Below are 19,982 nucleotides of genomic sequence, written 5' to 3' on the forward strand. Positions count from 1 at the left end.
GGGAATCGGATAGAGGAACAGGTGGTGGATTTGAAGTAGGAGAGCAGTTTCATCTTCAGTGACTTCAGAAAAGGTGGCAGGGATTGAAGGGAGGTTGGCAGAGTGGACAGCTGAAAGATGTGGTGAGGGAGGTAACTTGGTTGAGAATTCAAGGTCCAGAATTTGGTAGCTAAGATGTAATACTAAGAAATGCAAGGTCATGCATTTGGGCTGCAAAACTCCAAGAGAACAATACAGTTTAGGGGGGTGAAGAACTTTTGTGCATGAAAGAGGAGCGGGACTTGGGTTTGATAGTATGTGAAGATTTTAAGGTGGTCAAACACATTGAAATGATGACGGTGAAAGCTAGAAGGATGTAGAGTGCATAGGGAGAGGTATGGTCAGTAGGAAAAAGGAGGTATTGATGCCCCGAATAAGATTCTGGTGAGACCTCATTTAGAATATTGTTTACAATTCTGGAGACTGCACCTTCAAAAATATATAAACAGGATGGTCCAGAGGAAGGCTACTAAAACGGTTGATGGTCTTTGACTTAAGGCATACAGAGACAGACTTTAAAGATCTCAATATGTATACTTTGGAGGAGAGGGGGGAGATATGATAGAGATGTTTAAATACCTATGTGGCATAAATGTGAGTCTCAATTGAAAGGAAACTTCAGATTGAGAGGGCATAGAAAGAAGTTAAGAGGTGATAGGCTCAGGAGTAATCTAAAGAAATACTTTTTTAGAGAAAGGGTGGTAGATGCATGGAATAATCTCCTGGTAGAGGTGGTGGAAAAGACTGATAATTCCAAGAAAGTGTGGGACAGACACATTGGACATATGGAGAGGAGGAGATAGTTGATGCTGCAGATAGGTAGACTAAATGGGCCATTTGGCCTTTATCTGCCGTCGTGTTTCTTTCAGTGTTTGCATTCCAGAACCTATACTCTTGTGCCCTCAATTTTGTGCTTAGTATGCAAAGATATATTCATAAGTTTCAAAATAGTGTTAATTACATGTATAGGAAGAAAGTGTTTATGAAAAAGTGAAAGTGATCAAAGTCATGGAGCCAGATTCTTGAGAAAGCTTGGAGGGGTTCTAGCAGGTACTCTTAAACATTTCAATAATAAATCCTCAGAGATAGGAAGGTTCCACGGGATTGGAAAACAGTGGATATGGTTCCTCTTTACAAAAGCGGAGACAGAAAAGAGGTGAGAAACTATAGGCCGGTTAACCTTACTTTGGTGGTTGGAAAAGTAATGGAGCACGCTCAAGGAAAGGATGGTGAGTTTCCTGGAATCCAATGGGTTACAAGATCCGAGGCAACATGGCTTCCCCAAAGGAAAATTATGCCCAATGAATCTGATGGATTTCTTTGTCTGGGTGTCCAAAGAATTGGATATTGGAAATGGGCTGAATGTATTTCAAGACTTTTGACATGGTCCTTCATAGGTGGGTCATAAATAAACTCAGTGGGCTAAAGTTAGGACAAAAAGTGGTGAACTGGTTGATGGACAGACGGCATTGGAAGGTAGTTAATGAAGTTTTCTCAGAGGATAGAAATGTAAGCAGTGGAATGTCTGTACTTGGGCCGATCCTATTCAACATGTTTATGAGCGACATTGCTGAAGGATTGGTAGGAAAAGTACTAAGCCAAATCGACAAGTTAAAAAGTGATAAATTGCCTGGACCAGATGGTATACATACCAGGGTACTAAAAGAACTCAAACATGAAATTGCTGACCCTGCTGTTAGAGATCTGTAACCTGTCACTAAAATTGTCTGTAGTAACTTAAGATTGGAGGGTGGTCAACATTACACTGATTTTTAAAAAGGATTCCAGGGGAGATCCGGGAAATTAGCCTGAATTCAGTGCCAGGCAAAATGGTGGAAACAATTATAAAATTGTGGAACATGTAGACAAACATGATTTAATGAGACCGAGTCAGCATGGGTTCAGCTGAGAGAGATCTTGCCTCACCAATTTGCTTGGTTTCTTTGAAGATGTAGATAAAGGTGAGCTAGTAGATGCAGTGTATCTAGATTTCAGAAAGCTTTTAACAAAGTTCCTTATGAGAGGCTCCTGAGAAAATTAGTCATGGGATAGGTGGCAAAGTTCAGTTGTGGATTAGGAATTGATTATCGGATAGAAAACAGAGGGTAAGGTTAAATGGTCATTTTCCTCAATGGAAGAGAGTAAACAGTGGAGTGCCACAAGAATCAGTAATGGGACCGGTGTTATTTAACTTATTTACAAATGATCTGGAAATTGGAACGACGAGTGAGGTGATTAAATTTGCAGATGAACCTTTAAGTTCCAAGCGAACAGACAGCAAGTTTGGCTGAAAAACTACATAAACGAACCCAACCTGTCTTACAGTGCATTCCGCAAATCGATCAAAACCGCCCTATTCGAAAAATTCAAGGACTAAAATCGTCCCCTCCCGCACTAAGACTCCCCTCCCTCTAAACGCCTTTCTTTCTTTCTCAAGATGCCCCTCATGTACTCAGATATTCGCTATCCATAGTACTCCAATTCAAATGGAAGTTCTAAAGAAATACTCAGTTACTCATTACCCATTGAACCCCAATCTGTAACTTTCCCCTCTTCACTATTGTATTATATTTAGACTCATTGTACGATACTGTATCAGACTTATGTATGGTGTTGTCTTTAGACTTATTGTATTGTATTATATTTAGACTCGTTGTATTATATTGTACTGTGTTGTATACACTCATTGTATTGTATTGTATTGTATTGTTTTGTCTTGTATTGTATGTTGACTTATTGTATTGTATTGTGACCTTGTTATTCGCTGAATGTCCAGCCTTCTTACAGTGTGAACCGCCTAGAAGTCACCTGACTATGGCGGTATAGAAAAATAAAGTTATTATTATTATTATTATGACACTAAACAGTTGAAAGTTGTTAAAATGCATTCAGATTGTGAAAAAATACAAGCAGACCTTAGGAAGTCGGAAGACCGGGCATCCAAATGGCAGATGAAATTTAATGTGGACAAATGCAAAGTGATGCACTGTGGGAAGAAAACCCCAAATCATAGTTACCGGATGCTAGGGATCCACCTTGAGGGTCAGCACCCAAGAAAAGGATCTCGGTGTCATTGTAGACAATACGATGAAACCTTTCACCCAATGTGTGGTGGTAGCCAAAAAAGCAAACAGGATACTAGGAATTATTATAAAAGGGATGGTTAACAAGACTAAGAATGTTATAATGCCTCTGTATCGCTCCATGGTGCGACCTCACCTGGAGTATTGTGTTCAATTCTGGTCGTCTTATCTCAAGAAAGATATAGCGGCACTAGAAAAGGTTCAAAGAAGAGCGACCAAGATGATAAAGAGGATGGAACTCTCCCTTGTATCTGGGATACAGATGAAGGAGCCTAAGGAAGTCCCTGATTGGCTCAGGGGGCCTGAGACATCTGAGTCAATCAGGGACTTAGATCCCTCCCCGTGCATCACATGATACACCGGGAGAAGGCCCAGCATTGTAGACTTGGCGACCTCGGAGAAGGAGTGACTGAGCACCCCTCCTGCTCCCAACTTAAAAGACTCCAGGGGGGTGTTGAGGGGGCCTCCAGTGGCAGGAGAGAGTGGGCATCCCTCCTGCCTTTTTTTCAGGAGGGGTTAGGATATGATTGGCGGGGGACAATTGGCACAGAGGGTCATAAGAACATAAGCAGTGCCTCTGATGTGTCAGACCAGAGGTCCATCACGCCCAGCAGCCCGCTCACGCGGCAGCCCATCAGGTCCAGGACCTGTATAGTAATCCTCTATCTATACTCTTCTATCCCCTTTTTCTTCAGGAAATCATCCAATCCCTTTTTGAACCCCAATATCGTACTCTGTCCTATCACACCCTCTGGAAGCACATTCACCCTTTGGGTGAAGAAGAACTTCCTAACATTGGTTCTGAAGCTGTTCCATCTTAATTTTTCCGAATGCCCTCTTTTTCTTGTGGTTTTCAAAAGTTTGAAGAATCTGTTCTTCTCCACTTTCTCTATGCCCTTCATGACCTTGTAAGTCTCTATCATGTCCCCTCTAAGCCTCCGCTTTCCAGGGAAAAGAGCCCTAGTTTCTCTAATCTTTCACATATGAAAGGTTTTCCATACCTTTTATCAATCGTGTCGCTCTTTTCTGGACTCTCTTGAGTATTGCCATATCCTTCTTAAGGTACGGCGACCAATACTGGATGCAGTACTCCAGATGCGGGCGCACCATCGCCCAATACAATGGCAGGATAACTTCTTTCGTTCTGGTTGTAATACCTTTCTTGATAATACCCAACATTCTATTTGCCTTCTTGGAGGCCGCCACGCACTGTGGCGACGGCTTCATTGACTTGTCCACTATTACCCCCAAGTTCTTTTCTTGGGTACTTTCACCCATTTACAGCCCTCCCATCGTATAGCTGTACTTCGGGTTATTGTTTCCTACATGCAAGACTTTACATTTCTCTACATTAAACTTCATCTGCCATCTCGTCGCCCACTCTTCTAGTTTGTCCAGGTCCCTTTGTAAACCCTCACAGTCCTCTTTAGTCCCAACTTCACTAAATAGTTTGGTGTCGTCTACAAATTTTATTACCTCACACTTCGTCCCTGTTTCTAGGTCATTTATAAATACATTGAACAGCAGCGGTCCGAGTACCGACCCCTGCGGGAACACCACTCGTGACCCTCCCCCAGTCCGAGTAGTGGCCCTTCACTCCTACCCTTTGCTTCCTACCCGCCAGCCAATTTTTCATCCATCTATGTACATCTCCTTCCACCCCATGATTCTTCAGTTTCAGTAGTAGGCGTTCATGGGGTACCTTGTCAAAGGCTTTTTGGAAATCTAAGTATACGATGTCTATGGGGACCCCCTTGTCCATTTGTTTGTTAATTCCTTCGAAGAAGTGCAACAAGTTCGTTAGGCACGATCTTCCCTTGCAGAAGCCATGTTGGCTTGTTTTCATCAGTTTATTCCTTTCTAGATGCTCATCGATGCTGCCCTTTATCAGCGCTTCTGCCATCTTCCCCGGAACCGAAGTCAGACTTACTGGTCTGTAGTTCCCCGGGTCACCTCTTGATCCCTTTTTGAAGATGGGCGTAACATTAGCTATCTTCCAATCCTCCGGGATCACGCCTGTTTACAGGGATAGGTTACAAACCTGCTGTAGTAGTTCTGCTATTTCCCCCTTTAGTTCTTTCAGTACCCTAGGGTGGATTCCGTCCGGGCCTGGAGATTTGTCAGTTTTTAGTCTATCTATCTGCTTATGTACGTCTTCGAGGCTTACCTCCATGGATGTTAATTTTTTTGCTTGATCTCCTTTGAAGATTTTTTCAGGTTCCGGCACGTTGGTTGTGTCGTCCTTTGTAAATACTGACGAAAAAAACATGTTTAGTCTATCCACCACTTCTTTTTCCTCCTTCACCACTCCTTTCCTATCTCCGTCATCCAGCGGTCCCACCTCCTCCTTTGCCGGCTGCTTCCCCTTAACATATCTGAAGAACGGTTTGAAATTTCGTGTATCCCTCCTGCAGTTTTGCTGTAGGGGTGCCATCAGGATGGCAGGAGGGAGTGGGTTTGGGGCTTGGGGGGTAGTGGCTCGGGTGTGCCTGGCTCGGGGGGGGCACGTTTGTCAGGGGTCATTGGGGAGGGCTGGTCATCGGTGGTAGGGGATTTTTTCTTTTTTTCTTAATGGGATATTTTCTAGACAAATCAATTTTTGCGATTGCTAAAAACCCATTTGGAATAGCCGAGCGATGTTCATGCATCAATCGCTTAGCTATTTTGCATGAGGTTTTAGCTAATTTGCATGGCCGGATCAGAAAATGCGCAACTGGGGGGGAAAAACATGCGATGGGCAATTTTGTGGATTGGGTCGGTAACGAGTGTCGCTAAAGCTGTGAAAACAGGTTTAGCAACAATTGCTGACTTTAGTGCATCTAGCCCTAAGGGCATTTATGCCTGTAACTGATCATTAGTGCCAATTAACTCAAATTAAAGCCAATTAGATAATTAAATCATTAAGTTATGCATGTAACTGATATTTTTCTATGAGTTGTATGTGCAAATTTGTGCATAGTTGAAAATTTGGGCCCACAACTTGAGCGACGTGTCATAATTTTCCAGTGCACCAGAGGCATTTTTTTAAAGACATCATTTTGGAGAATGGGTACCTATATGTGACATGTTGTAATCTACCAGTGAAGCAGTTTTCTTTAACTGCGGCTAACTCCTCTTTTAGGTGTTCCACTTTTTTCCTTGCAGAGAGCTGGAAACAGTAAGCTCATAGCCTCCAAGATGATTACCATAGGACTAGGCATCTCAGTTATTGCACTACATAAAGGTCATTTTGATAGTTTGTATTAAGACTGTCTTATCTATCAAGTGCATCAAAATTCTTTAATGTGTCCCAGGATGATTATGTAAGAAAATCATTTGGGAGAGGGTGGGGGAGGGATAGGATGAGATCCAAAGGCATATTTGATCACTTGAAAAGTACTACTTTATTAGTACCAAGCAGAGTGGATTTGATTTAAATCAGTGTAGCCTGTTCTGAGCTCTTTGGGGATAATGGGATAGAAAATGAATTCAATAAATAAATAAATAGTCGGAAAGATTTGATTTAAATCATAGCTTTCTACAGAAAAGTTTATGTTCAATTTTAATGCTTTCCCCTTCCTCCTCACACTTAGCTCCTTGTGCAGATACTGTATATAACCCTAGCAGTTGATTCTGTGTACATTGATTTGCAAAGGAACAATGGGGCTAAGGTTTTGTATGTTTTGCAACATTTTTGTAGAAGTAGCATGTTATCTCTGCAGACACAAATTCAGTTTTAAGAAACCAAGCATCTGTGATATCTTCTAGATAAAAAAAATTGCTTGTGACATTGTAAATGGATGAATGGAATACATTTACCAAAAATTTTAAACATTGCATGAATATACAGCTTCATGTTATATAATTAAAAACGAATCCTTATTTCATGATGAATATCATTTGGACTGTAATGTGTCTTAAATAGAAACTATCTTTGGATAGATTTTTCCTCGAAAAAGCATATATATATTTTTTTAATCCAATTTAAATTTTAAAAATCTGATTTAAATTTGAAAAAAAAATCCAATTTTTTGATCCTTTTTTTAAAAATCATTAACTTTTATCCCTGATACCAAGCAGCTTAAGCAGTGAAAAGCTTTTTTTTTTCTTCTTTACCCTCTCCCCTTTACAAAACCATAGCGCAGTTTTTAGTGCTGGCCCTGGCAGTAACAGTTCTGATGCTCATAGAATTCTTATGAGCATCGGAATAGCATCGGAGCATTTAGCCCTCAGAGTCGCCTTGATAACCTCTGCTGCAGCTTAATAAAAGAGAGCCTTAATAAAAAAAGAATAAAAGTACAAGTAGAGAAATGGCTTTAAATCTTACCAAGCTTGGAAAGCACAAAGAAATAAAAATATGTAAAGCGATGAAAGTCAGCTATTTGTAGTGTTCTGGTAATTCTAGAACAGGGGTGTGCAACGAGGGCCGCAATCCAGTCGGGTTTTTAGGATTTCCCCAATGAATATGCATGAGATCTATTTGGATGCACTGCCTCCCATTGTATGAAAATGGATCGCATTGGGGAAATCCTAAAAACCCAACTGGATTACGGCCCTCTTTGCTCACCCCTGTTCTAGAAGCATGTTCTTGCACAGTTTCTATGCAGTCAGTATTTTCTTAGCTTTTGGTTTAAGTATGCATGATATAGGAGAAAATTGGAGTTTTGGAGACACAAGAATAGAATAAAAGGTGTAGGGGGGGAAGCCTTCCAGAAAATGTTTTAAAAATGTATCCTGTTTATAGCAAAGCTGTTAAAATTCAACTTTATTTTCAACTATAGGAAGATTTTAACCAGATAAAGAAAAGAAAAGAACGCTTTGGGGTTGTTCTGCCACCTTTATACATCCTTGATGGTCCTGAGGTAACAGATGTTAAATGTAATTTGATAGCTGTTTAAAAAAAACTGTTATAAAAATGTAATTTATGATTTTTTTTTGTTTTAGGAAAAGAAAAAGAAGAGAGCTGAGCGCTTTGGGCTACTGTAAGCTGTGATAGTCTCTATATATTAGCATTTTGAAAAATTTTCTATCAAATGCATCTTTTTCTGTACTTTTTTCCAAATTGTTATGTTGTTCCATTTGTTGTTGAGTATATAATCATTGTACATAGGTGGGATGCTTGCATCTTTTCCATGCAGGCTTATCCATCTGTAGTTCAGTCTTTGATTTTGTCTGTTATGATATGTACCTGAGCATGTAAAAGATAGAAATCATAAACTAAGTCATTCAAAATTAACGCTAGGTTTTACTAAGCCATGGTAGAGGTTTCTACCACAGCCTGATGAGGTAACTGCTCAGACGCTCATAGAATTCCTATGAACATCAGAGCAGTAATCTCGTTGGACTGCTGTAGAAACCTCTACCAGAGCTTAATAAAAGGAGCCCTAAGTAAATACAGTTAAAATTGCAATATTTTGTTTTGATAATGTTGAAATGTTCTTCATGTTACCTATGAATGACAATTAGAATATTGAAAGATAGTTATTAGTATTGCCTTTTGAATTAAGCATACATGACTACAAAGAGTGCTTAAACAAATATATAATTTAAGTTCAGTAGTGGTTTAATCATTTAAATAAATACTTAGGACTGGATTCTACATGATGCTCAAAAATGGTTGCCAGAAATGATTGATGCTAAGTGCAATTAATTGCTTTTAATTCTGATTCCCATGCCCTAACTTTGAGCACTAGACTTAGGCCTGCTGAAACAACTTGGGTGCACTGACCAATTATTCTGCAACAACATATGAATGTTTCTGAAATGCCTTTCTCAGACCCATGCTCCATGGCCACATCCTCTTTTGAGTTGCACGCAATGGGATTTGGGTGCAGCCAAATGCATGCACAAATCCTAATTGGTGCCATTTAACATTAGTAAATGGTTGTTAGCAACCAATTATTGCTCGATAGCCTTTTAAGTTGTGTACATTTCTCAAAATTAGGATCAAATTTAGGTGCCCAAATCTGGGCACCATATATAGGCCCAGATTCACTAAAGATAGCGACTCAATTGCTGTTGGCCGATTTTCTGGCCAATTTTTAAACAGCGATTGATTCACTATCTTTTATGCATGCAAATGATTTGCACAGAGGTGCAAATCATTTGCATGCAAACTCCCCAACTCAATCGCTCAGTGAGCGATTGAGTTGGGGCAGAGCCCTGACAGTAGTGACAGGAGAAGCAGCTTCCTGTCATTGCTGTCAGGACTTCAGCCGGCTTTTTTTTTTTAATGAGCCAGATATTTTGAATGTATTACACATGCAAAATATCTGGCCATTAAAAAAAAAAAAAAAAAAAAAAAAGGGAAAAAAAGGTTCCTCCCCCCCGACAAAGTGCTCCCTCCCTTCCTCCCTCCCCGAACCCCAAAAAATGGCAGGAGGGATGCCGCCTTCTTTCTGCCATTGGCGCTCCTCCTACCGCGCTCCAAAATATGGCAGGAGGGATGTCAACTCCTTCCTTCCTTTCCTTCAACGACCCCCCCCAAAAAAAAAACAAATGGCAAAAGGGATGCCCACTCCCTCCTGCCACCAGACACCCCCTCCCCCTACCTGTAAAAGTTGGGAGCAGGAGGGATGCTCAGTCCTTTCTGCTCCGAAGGTCTCGATCCATGAACTGAAGGCCTTAGGCTATGTGATGCTCGGGGAGGGGCCTAAGGCTCTGACTGGCTCAGGCACCTCGGGCTCATAGAAACATAGAAACATAGAAATAGACGGCAGATAAGGGCTACGGCCCATCTAGTCTGCCCACCCTAATGACCCTCCCCTACCTTTCTCTGTGAAGAGATCCCATTTTGTCTTAAAATCAGGCATGCTGCTGGACTCGATCACCTGAAGTGGAAGACTATTCCAGCGATCAATCACTCTCTTGGTGAAAAAGTACTTCCTGGTGTCACCGTGCAGCTTCCCTCCCCTGATTTTCCACGGATGCCCTCTTGTAGCCGTGGGACCTTTGAAAAAGAAGATATCGTCTTCCACCTCGATACGGCCCGTGAGATATTTGAACGTCTCGATCATGTCTCCCCTTTCTCTGCGTTCCTCGAGTGAGTATAGCCGCAACTTATCCAGCCGTTCCTCGTACGGGAGGTCCTTGAGTCCCGAGACCATCCTGGTGGCCATTCGCTGGACCGACTCCAGTCTCAGCACATCTTTGCGGTAATGAGGCTTCCAGAATTGTACACAGTATTCCAGATGGGGTCTCACCATGGATCTATACAATGGCATAATGACTTCAGGCTTATGGCTGACGAAACCCCTATGTATACACCCTATGATTTGTCTAGCCTTAGATGAAGCCTGCTCCACTTGATTGGCAGTCTTCATGTCTTCACTGATGATCACCCCTAAGTCCCGTTCTGCTACAGTCCTTGCTAGGATCTCGCCATTAAGGGTGTAACTTTTGCATGGATTTTGGCTGCCAAGGTGCATGACTTTGCATTTTTTGGCATTGAAATCTAGTTGCCAGATCCTAGACCAACGCTCCAGTAGGAGTAGGTCGTGCGTCATATTGTCGGACATTGAGTTTTTGACCGTTGCACTCCTGTCTACTACATTGCATAGTTTGGCGTCATCTGCGAATAACGTTATTTTACCTCGAAGCCCTTCAGCCAAGTCTCTTATAAAGATGTTGAACAGGATCAGGCCCAAGACCGAGCCCTGCGGCACTCCACTGATCACCCCCGTCATTTCAGAGGGGGTGCCGTTCACCACCACCCGCTGAAGCCTACCTCCAAGCCAGTTCTCAACCCATTTTGTCAATGTGTCACCCAATCCTATAGAACTCATTTTGCTCAACAAACTGCGGTGTGGTACGCTATCGAAAGCTTTGCTGAAGTCTAAGTTTACGATGTCCAGGGGCTCCCCAACATCCAGCTTCCTCGTCACCCAGTCAAAGAAGCTGATCAGGTTGGATTGGCAGGATCTCCCCATAGTAAATCCATGTTGACAGGGATCCCGTAGATTCCCCTTGTTCAGGATCATATCCAATTGACGTTTGATTAGAGTTTCCATTAGCTTGCTCACTATTGATGCGAGACTCACCGATCTGTAGTTCGCAGCCTCCATCCTGCAACCTTTCTTGTGGAGTGGAATGACGTTAGCCGTTTTCCAGTCCAACGGGACTATACCCGTACTAAGGGAGAGATTGAAGAGCGCGGATAGTGGTTCCGCCAAGATGTCACTTAACTCCCTGAGCACCCTGGGGTGTAGGTTGTCTGGCCCCATCGCTTTGTTAACCTTGAGTTTAGACAGCTCACAGTAGACACTGCTTGGCGTAAACTCGAAATTACTAAACGGGTCTACTGAGCCATCCCTTGTCTGTAGCTGAGGGCCGGATCCCGGTGCCTCGCGAGTGAAGACTGAACAGAAGTATTGGTTTAAAAGTTTAGCTTTTTCCGAGTCTGCTTCTACATAGTTCCCGTCTGGTTTCCTAAGGCGTACTATCCCGCCTGTGTTTCTGTTTCTGTCACTAATATACCTGAAGAAGGATTTATCGCCCTTCTTGATGTTCTTCGCTAATGTCTCCTCGTTTCGGAATTTGGCCTCTCTAACTGCTGTTTTGACGGCTCTTGTCTTGGCCAGGTAGTCTTCTCTCGAGTCCTGATTCCCTGATTGTTTGTAAGAAATGAACGCTCTTTTCTTCTCTTTTATGAGGCCCGAGATCTCCGCAGAGAACCACTGTGGCTTATTGTTCTTTCGCCGTTTACTTACTGATTTTATATAGTGGTTGGTTGCCTCCTGTATGGTATCTTTCAGAGCTGACCACATTTCTTCTACGTTATCTGTTACTGCTTGGTTTTGTAGCGCATGATGGATGAATTCCCCCATGCTTTCGAAGTTGGTGTCCTTGAAGCTGAGGACCTTGGTCAATGTGTTAGATTTGGCGAACCCCTTTTTGAGATTGAACCATACCATATTGTGGTCACTGGAGGCCAACGCTTCGCCCACTGAGACCTCTGTGACACTTTCGCCATTGGTAAGCAACAGGTCCAGTATTGCCTGCTCCCTTGTTGGCTCCAACACCAGTTGTCTCAGTCTTGCTCCCTTCATAGAGTTCAGTAGCCTCTGCTGCTGCTGGATGCAGAGGAAAGTGTGTTCCAATCCACATCAGGCATATTGAAGTCACCTAACAGTACTGTATCCCCATGCAAGGTGATATTCTCTATGTCTCCGATCAATTCCATATCCAGGTCATCCTGTTGTCTTGGGGGTCTGTATATTACGCCAAGATACAGGCATTGTCTTTCCCCCTGGCCAAATTTACCCAAAGGGATTCCCCTGTGTACCTGACATCTGCGATTCTGGTGACTTTAATGTCATCTTTAGTATATAGTGCTACACCTCCTCCCATTTTGCCTTCCCTGTCCCGGCGAAGTAAATTGTAGCCCGGTATGACCATGTCCCACCCGTGGGAGTCCATTAGCCAGGTCTCAGATCGCCACCACATCCAGGTCAGCGTTCCTCATTTCAGTCTCTAGTTCTAGGATCTTGTTGCCCAAACTGTGGGCGTTGACATACATGGCTTTCCATGTCGCATGTTTGCTATGTTTCTGTGGGGATACAGTGTTCTCCCCAGAAATTTTTTCCAGCCGGGTGGCATGAAAAAGTAGCTGGGTGGAGTGGGCGAGACGGGAAATTTGGTGGTGGGGAAAAATAAGGGCTCCTTTTACAAAGATGCGTGAACGCCTTAATGCGCGGAATAGCGTGCGCTAAATTGCCGCGCATGTAGCCGCTACCGCCTCTTAAGCAGGCGATAGTTTTTTAGATAGCATATGCTAACCCGGTGTGTGCGCTAAAAACACTAGTGCACCTTTGTAAAAGGAGCCCTAAATGTGTACTATTTGTATTAATTATTATTTTTCAATGCTCACTATGACTTCCTTTTTTTAAGGTTTGACACTTGTGCCAGAATATTTTTACTAAATTTAAGAAGTATCCAATTCTAGAAGTGAATAATTAGATATTCGCCCTCTTTCAAATGGTATAGAGATTTAAAAAAGGGAAGTGTGTTAATGAAATCATCAGGTTCAATCTAGCCATATATTTCTGCTTGAATTTAAACAACTAAAAAAATAGATAAATATAGCTCATCCAGTCATACAAGAAACGTCTCTACAGCACCTCTAATAATATTTTGATCACTAGATTCCTTCTTGAGGTCTCACTGACGATATGAAATAGATGCGATCCCCACTTCCAAACCTCTTCCACATAATTTATGGAGAGGTGTTACTGAGCCTTGAAGGAGACCTGTGTGATCACACTACAGCAAAATAAAAAAGTAGCAGATAAAAATCAAAGTTAGAGCTAGGCAAAACAGTTTAGGTAAAAATGCAGGTAATAATTAGCAATGTATTAAAATATTTTATTTTTATTTGCTTATAATGTCATTTGAAAGCTGTTTGATGTTAATACAGCTTTAATTTAATTCATTATAGTGTGTATGGGGGGGGAACAACACCTACATCAACAGTCAAGTTAGCATAGGGTCATTAAATCCAGTGGCGTACCTAGTATATATGACAGCCAGTGCTTATCATTTTTTAATAACCCCTTCCTCTATATAAAAATAGTTATTTTTAGTAATAATCCATGAGTTACACAACAAGGGTGCACCTAGGAAAAGGCAGCATCTTAAACACTGCAGTGAGCACTAGAACACCAACACATACATTATAAAACTAAACAAGCCAGATCCTGCACAGTCAATTGATCCTGTAGTCAATGCTAACAGAAAGCCATGTCCTTTTCATACACACAGAACAGACATACACCCTCGCCCAATATGGAATAATCACAAACTAAAAATAGAAATATGTAGACAAAAGTTAAACTGAAACGCCAAGAAACTAGACTCTGCATACAATGCAACACCACAGAAACAGTGACACGTACCCTAATACTGTGCAAAATATAAAGACAGTAGATGTAAATTTGAAAAAATCTGTACATAACAATCACCACTTTGCAAATTAACAAATATAAATAAAACAGGGAAGAGAGAAATAAGAAAATACCATTTTATTGGACTAATCCATTTTTCAATTAGTAGTAATTAGCTTTCAGAGGCCAAATCTTTCTTCAAGACAGTACAGTATACTGCTGTTATGGTATCCTGTCCTGACCTGAGGAAAGGGGTTTAGTCCCCAAAAAACTGCCTTATTTCCATTTCCTATTGATAAACTTTAATCAATACAGTTACAATACTACTTGATTCTACGTAAAGCAACAACAAAATTTTTTTTCCACCTTTTGTCATTTCTGCTTTAATCATCTTCTCTTCACTCTCTTCTTTCTATTCAGCGTTTGTCCTCGCTTCCTTCCATGCAACATCTGTCCTCTCTCTTTGCTCCTTCCACCCAGCCTCTGCCCTCTCTCTCTCCCCCTTGCATCCACTGTCCACCCTCTCTGCCCTTTCCATCCAGTGTCCGCCCTCTCTCTATTCCATATGGCATCTTCCCTCTTTCTATGTCCCTTCAATAAACTGTATATCCTTTGCCTTTTCTCTCCTTTGTACTCTGTGCCCTTTGTACTCCTGTGCCCTTTCTCTCCATTTCAGCTTCACCCCCTCTCCATTTTTTTTGTTTCCACCACTTCCCCTATGCTCTGGCACCTCTATCCTCTTCTCTCCCCCATGCCCTGGCATCTCTCTCCTCTCCTTCCATCTCCCCCTTCCACTCTATAATCTGGCATCTCTTCTTCCTTTCTCTCCTTCCTTCCTTTCACCTGGTCTGGCATCTGTCTCCTCCCCCTCCCCCCATATGCCCTGACATCTCTCTCCCCTCCATGGTCTGGTAGCTCCTTTCCTTTCCCTCCCTCCTATGGTCTTGGCATCTCTTTCCTCTCCGCTCCCTTCTCTGGTCTTCCTTCTCCCCTCTTTCTCCCCAATTGGGTGCAGCAGCAGCACTTCTCTTCCTCTCCCCCCACCCCTCCCCAATTGGATGCTGCTGCAGCATTTCTCTTCCCATCCCTCCCCTCATGCCCTGGAATCTCTCTCCTCTCCTATGTCTCCTTCTGCTTCCTTGCTCTGGCACTTTTCATTCCTTTCCCTCTGGTCTGGCATTTGTCTCCTTAGTTTCCCTTCCCTCCCCTCCCCCATGCCCTGGCATCTCTCTCCGCTCCCCCACCCCCTCCATTATCTTGCATCTCCACTCCTTCCTTTCTCTCCCTCCTTCCTTCCTTTCCCCTAGTCTGGCATCTGTCTCCTTCTCCCCCCCATAGTCTGGTATCTCCTTTCCTTTTCCTCCCTCCTATGGTCTTGGCATCTCTTTCCTCTCCTCTCCTTTCCTTTCCCTGGTCTTCCTCCCCCCCCCATTGGGTGCAGCAGGAGCATTTCTCTCCCCCTTAATTGGGTGCAGCAGTAACAGCATTTCTCTCCCCCCATCAGTTCCCCCCCCCCCCGCCTCGGTCGGCAGATTCGCTACAGGCTAAGGCAGGAGATAGGTCAGCGATGGAGGTAAGCTTACAACTTGGAGCTCTTCCTTGCTTCGGGCCTTCCTCGCTGCCGGGTCCTGCCTTCATGGAAACAGAAAGTAGGCAGGACCCGGCAGCGAGGAAGGCCCGAAGCAAGCAAGAACACCAAGTTGTAAGCTTTCCTCCCTGTCCTATCTCCCTGCCTTAGCCTGTAGCGAATCTATTTCTCGGACCTTCTTCATTTCTCTTAGGTATCTTCTCCCTCCGTTAGCCAGCAGCAGTTACTGAAGCACGCAGCTGCGAGCTTCCCCCTCTCCTCTTTCTGATTGGTTTCGCTTTGTGCAGGAGCATCTTGTGCAATAAGCTGCAGAATAAAAGTAAACACAACGTCGGGGTTCTTCCTGTTTGTGCACTGGGTCATAATGAGCCTGCAGCCCCTGCCTCCAACTGCGACTGTAAAAATCGACCAGCAGTAGGAAGATTGTTTAAAAAAGTAAAGCTGAAAACCCTTTTTCTGGCATTTAAAAAAAAAAAAAAAAAAAGTCAGGCGAAGGCGAATTTGCAGCCAAGATGACAGCCGGGCGCTCACCTAATCTAGCCGGGCGGGGCGCCCGGCTGAAAGGCGCTAGGGAGAACACTGGGGATATTCCCGCTTGAGCTACTTGGACACTTTTAGTACTAGCTGTAATATGAGCACCTACCCCAGACTCAGAAATGTGTGTACCCTGTGGGGGAATTCCCGCTTGAGCTACTTAGACTCTTTTGGTACAATTTGCAATGTGTGTACCCTCCCTAGACCCCGAATCACAGCATGTACCCACCCCAGACTCGGAAATGTGTGTACTCGCCCCAGTCCCAGACCCAGAATTTCGGTGTCCACTTACCCCAGTTTCAAAAAAGTATTGGCAGCCTAGCTCGCCAGGTGAGTTGTTTGAGCCTGTACCCTCCCCCAGCTTACCTAGTTTAAAGCCCTGTGAAGTAGGCGGGCTAGTCAGTGTCCAAGGACGTTCTTCCCTCTTCTGGTCAGGTGTAGCCCGTCTGATCCTTGTAGTCCTTGTAGTGCCTCTCCATGGTGCAGGAACCCGAAGTTCATCTCCTTGCACCATCCTCGCAGCCAGACGTTAGCCCTCAGGATGCGCTCCTCCCTGGCTCTACCCTTGCCCCTCACTGGGAGGATCGAGGAGAAGACCACCTGCGCATCCATCCTCCTCAGCTTCTCACCCAGGGCTCTAAAGTCTTCTTGTACGCTCTCCTGGGTGTTCCTGGCAGTGTCGTTTGCTCCAACGTGAATGCGAAGCATAGGGAAGTGATCCTGGGGCTTGATGAGTCTGTCCAGGCAAGCGGTTACATCCCAGATCCTGGCCCCCGGCAAACAGCAAACCTCTCTTGATTGTAAGTCTGATCTGCAAATTGGTCCCTCGGTGCCCCTCAGTAGCGAATCCCCGATCACCACCACTCTGCGCTTCTTAGGGGTGGGCCGACCTGTTGTCTCCGGAACTGGGGCCTTCTGCTGAACAACTCCCTGTACCTCGTTGTCAGATACTTCCTGTAGTAGCTGGAATCTGTTCTTCAAGGTGATTTGTGGGGTCGATGTAGAACAGCCCTGTATGTGAGAGAAAGAGACAGAAGATGAGGAAGGTCTTCTGTGTTTTCCTGTGGAGGAAGTTACCAGCTGCCAGGAGTCAGCGTCTCCAGCCTCCTCCTGTATTCCGGCGGTTGGTCTCAAGGTAGCAGGATTGGTTGCTGGCTTGGTTGCTTTGGGTGTCATGGGTATGGGTTCCTGATTGGTGATCTGAGACAGCTCTTGGATGACTCCGTCGATGAAGATCTCATCGTCACGAATGCTTCTTAGGCGCTGGACCTCCTCTCTCAGGCTCCTTAGCTCCAGCAAAAGGTTGACATCTAGCTGATCCGTTGCTTCCGTCTGTGTGGAGACTGTAGACAACTTTGTGAGGATGGCCTCGGTCTGTACAGAGACCTCTGCACTTCGTCCTGGCTTCTCCTCTGTCTGCACGAGTACCGTAGCCACCCCCTGGATACCCTTGGTGACTGGACAGCCTGACTGGATTGAAGTCTTGTTGCTTCTGGTCCTACCTGCCATAATAAAAAGGTGTTTTTATTATTAATTATTAAATTATTTTTTTTTTATATATATTTTCTGTTAGGATAGGGGTTGATAGTTATATGTCAGATAGTGTAGAGGTTTGAGGGATAGAGGTAGTCAGTTAGTTCTTGGTCAGATAGTGTTAAAGTTTGAGGGATAGAGGTAGACAGTTAATTGTTTGTTAAGGCTGCCTGTTTACTAGTGGGCTAGAAGGGGCTGCCTGATTGAAAGGTATGAGGATAGAGTGGTCTGCCTGGTTAAATGTTTGAGGATAGAGTGACTGGTAAGATCTGCCTGGTTAGTGTGAAAGTTTTAGGTGCTTGCCGCAAATCCCCCCTCGGGCAACCACCCCCCCTGCACTTTAATAAAAATCAGCAGGAGGAATGTCCACTTCCTCCTGCTGTCACAAATACCCCCTGCAGAACTAATCCCCCAACCTGGACTTTCCCAAACCTTCCCCCCTCCCCCTCCCTAAATAAATAAATAAATCATCAGGAGGGATCCTGCTCCGAAGGCCTCGATCCACGAACTTCAGGCTTTAGACCCCGCCCCGGTGTGTCCAGGTGATGTATGGAGAGGAACCTAAGGCGCTGATTGGCTCAGGCACCTCAGGCTCCTCCCCCTCTTGCCACAACCCCCTCCCCTCTGGCAACCCACCCCCCCACACTTAAAATCAGAGGAGGGATGTCCACTCCTTCCTGCTGTCACAAAGACTCCTGCCGAACTGACCCACCTCCCTCACCAGGACTTTCCTAAACTGACCCCTCTCCTCCCCCTCGCTAAAAAAAATAAATAGGAGAAGCCCGAGGTGCCTGAGTCAATCAGGGCCTCAGGCCCCTCCCCGTGCATCACATGATGAACCGGGGTGGGCCTAAGGCCCGCAGTTTGTGGATCAAGGCCTCTGGAGCAGGAGGGACTGAGCACCCTTCCTGCTCCCAACTTTTATAGGTACGGGGAGGGAGCATCTGCGTCCGGTGGCAGGAGGGAGTGGGCATCCCTCCTGCTGCTTGTTTTTTTTTGGGGGGGGGAAGAAGAGGAACCGATGGCAAAGAGGGAGTGGGAATCCCTCCTGTTATTCGTTTGTGGTGGCGAGCATCGGCAGTATTTTTTGATTTGGGGGGAGGGGGCAGCTTTTTTTAAAAAAAATTTTAATTGGGCAGATATTTTGTGTGTGTAATACACGCAAAATATCAAAGCCATTAAAAAAAAATGGAAAAAAAACCCCAGGCAGACCTATCAGTAACACATTTGGATTTTACAATGGTAAAACCCATTGCAAACTAGCCAAGCAATTGTTAGTGAATCAATTGCTTGGCTATTTTGCATGGGGTTTTACTCATTTGCATGGGTGGATCAGATCCATCATTAGAGGATGGATCAGATCCATCATTAGAGGATCCATCATTAGGGAATCTAGGGGCTATGTTTTATAACTGTGAATGTGACACATTTTCTATTCAGTTATTTAATGTTACCTTACTACACTAAATTTTGATATAGAACACATGTTATGCCAAAGCTGTTCTGTATGACCCAACCATTTTTGTAATGCATCTGCCATAATTAGTTCAGGATGTGGAAGAGTGGAGTCATTTACACTCAAATAAAAGGAAGTGAGTTCCAGAGGGCTTTCCCTGATAAATCTGAACTACTCTAGCTGCACTAAAACATGAATGAGTTATTAAAACAAAATGTAGAGATGAAGTAGGGTATAATTACGGTTTGAAAATGTAATTATAAAAAATGGAAATGAAAAATTGTACTAAGTATCTCGCAGAAACATTTTACATCTGTTAGTATTCTTTTTAGAGCTGCTGTTTGTTTTACCATTAGTAAACGGAGGCAGAAAGTACTGGAATATTTTAAAGCAATCTGTTAATCCAGTCAGTTAAAGTGATTGTTCTTAGCTTAATCTTCTGAATTGTTAGTATGTTGAACTAGGTAAGCCTGAAGCCTGCATTAGAATCTGCCTATTTGAAGTTTACACTGGGGTTTGCAGTTGCATTCTCTTGTCAGTCATACTAGTGGATTTACTAATGTAGATCAGTCTGAAGTGAGAAACCCCAGCAACATTTTGAGGATGTGTAGCCTCTATCTTAATGAGTCCAATCAATTTTTGTCCATACAGCTGTTTTGATGTATTGCCTTCTTTTGAGACTTTTCTAAGCTTCTACAATTTTTTTTATTTCATTATTCTATTTTTCTTTATCTTCATTGCCCTTTAACTCCCAAAATAATTAATTGACCAAACTTTTGCCATGGCAGGCATCATTAGCTAATTCAAATGTTGCCCTTATCTAGTCTAGCGGATGGAAGTGACCGGCCCATCATGGAGAGTTGTTTTGACCTGTAACTGACAATAAAGAT

At 43.6% G+C, this 19,982-nt stretch overlaps 1 protein-coding gene across 2 annotated transcripts in view; it reads left to right on the forward strand.

The window, feature by feature from the left end:
- Window positions 1–19,982, forward strand: part of LOC117360536 (SAP domain-containing ribonucleoprotein-like) — a 179,429-nt gene that overhangs the window by 154,066 nt on the left and 5,381 nt on the right. Inside the window, exons 9-10 of one of the 2 annotated variants that reach the window (XM_033944434.1) lie at window positions 7,883–7,963; window positions 8,046–8,083. In XM_033944434.1, the coding sequence (XP_033800325.1) occupies window positions 7,883–7,963; window positions 8,046–8,083 (119 nt within the window). Of the gene's footprint in view, window positions 1–7,882; window positions 7,964–8,045; window positions 8,657–19,982 lie in introns of those variants that run through there. The other variant, XM_033944435.1, reaches the window with a different exon arrangement.

The sequence above is a fragment of the Geotrypetes seraphini genome, chromosome 5 (assembly GCF_902459505.1).
Source record: "Geotrypetes seraphini chromosome 5, aGeoSer1.1, whole genome shotgun sequence".
NCBI classification, from domain to species: domain Eukaryota; kingdom Metazoa; phylum Chordata; class Amphibia; order Gymnophiona; family Dermophiidae; genus Geotrypetes; species Geotrypetes seraphini.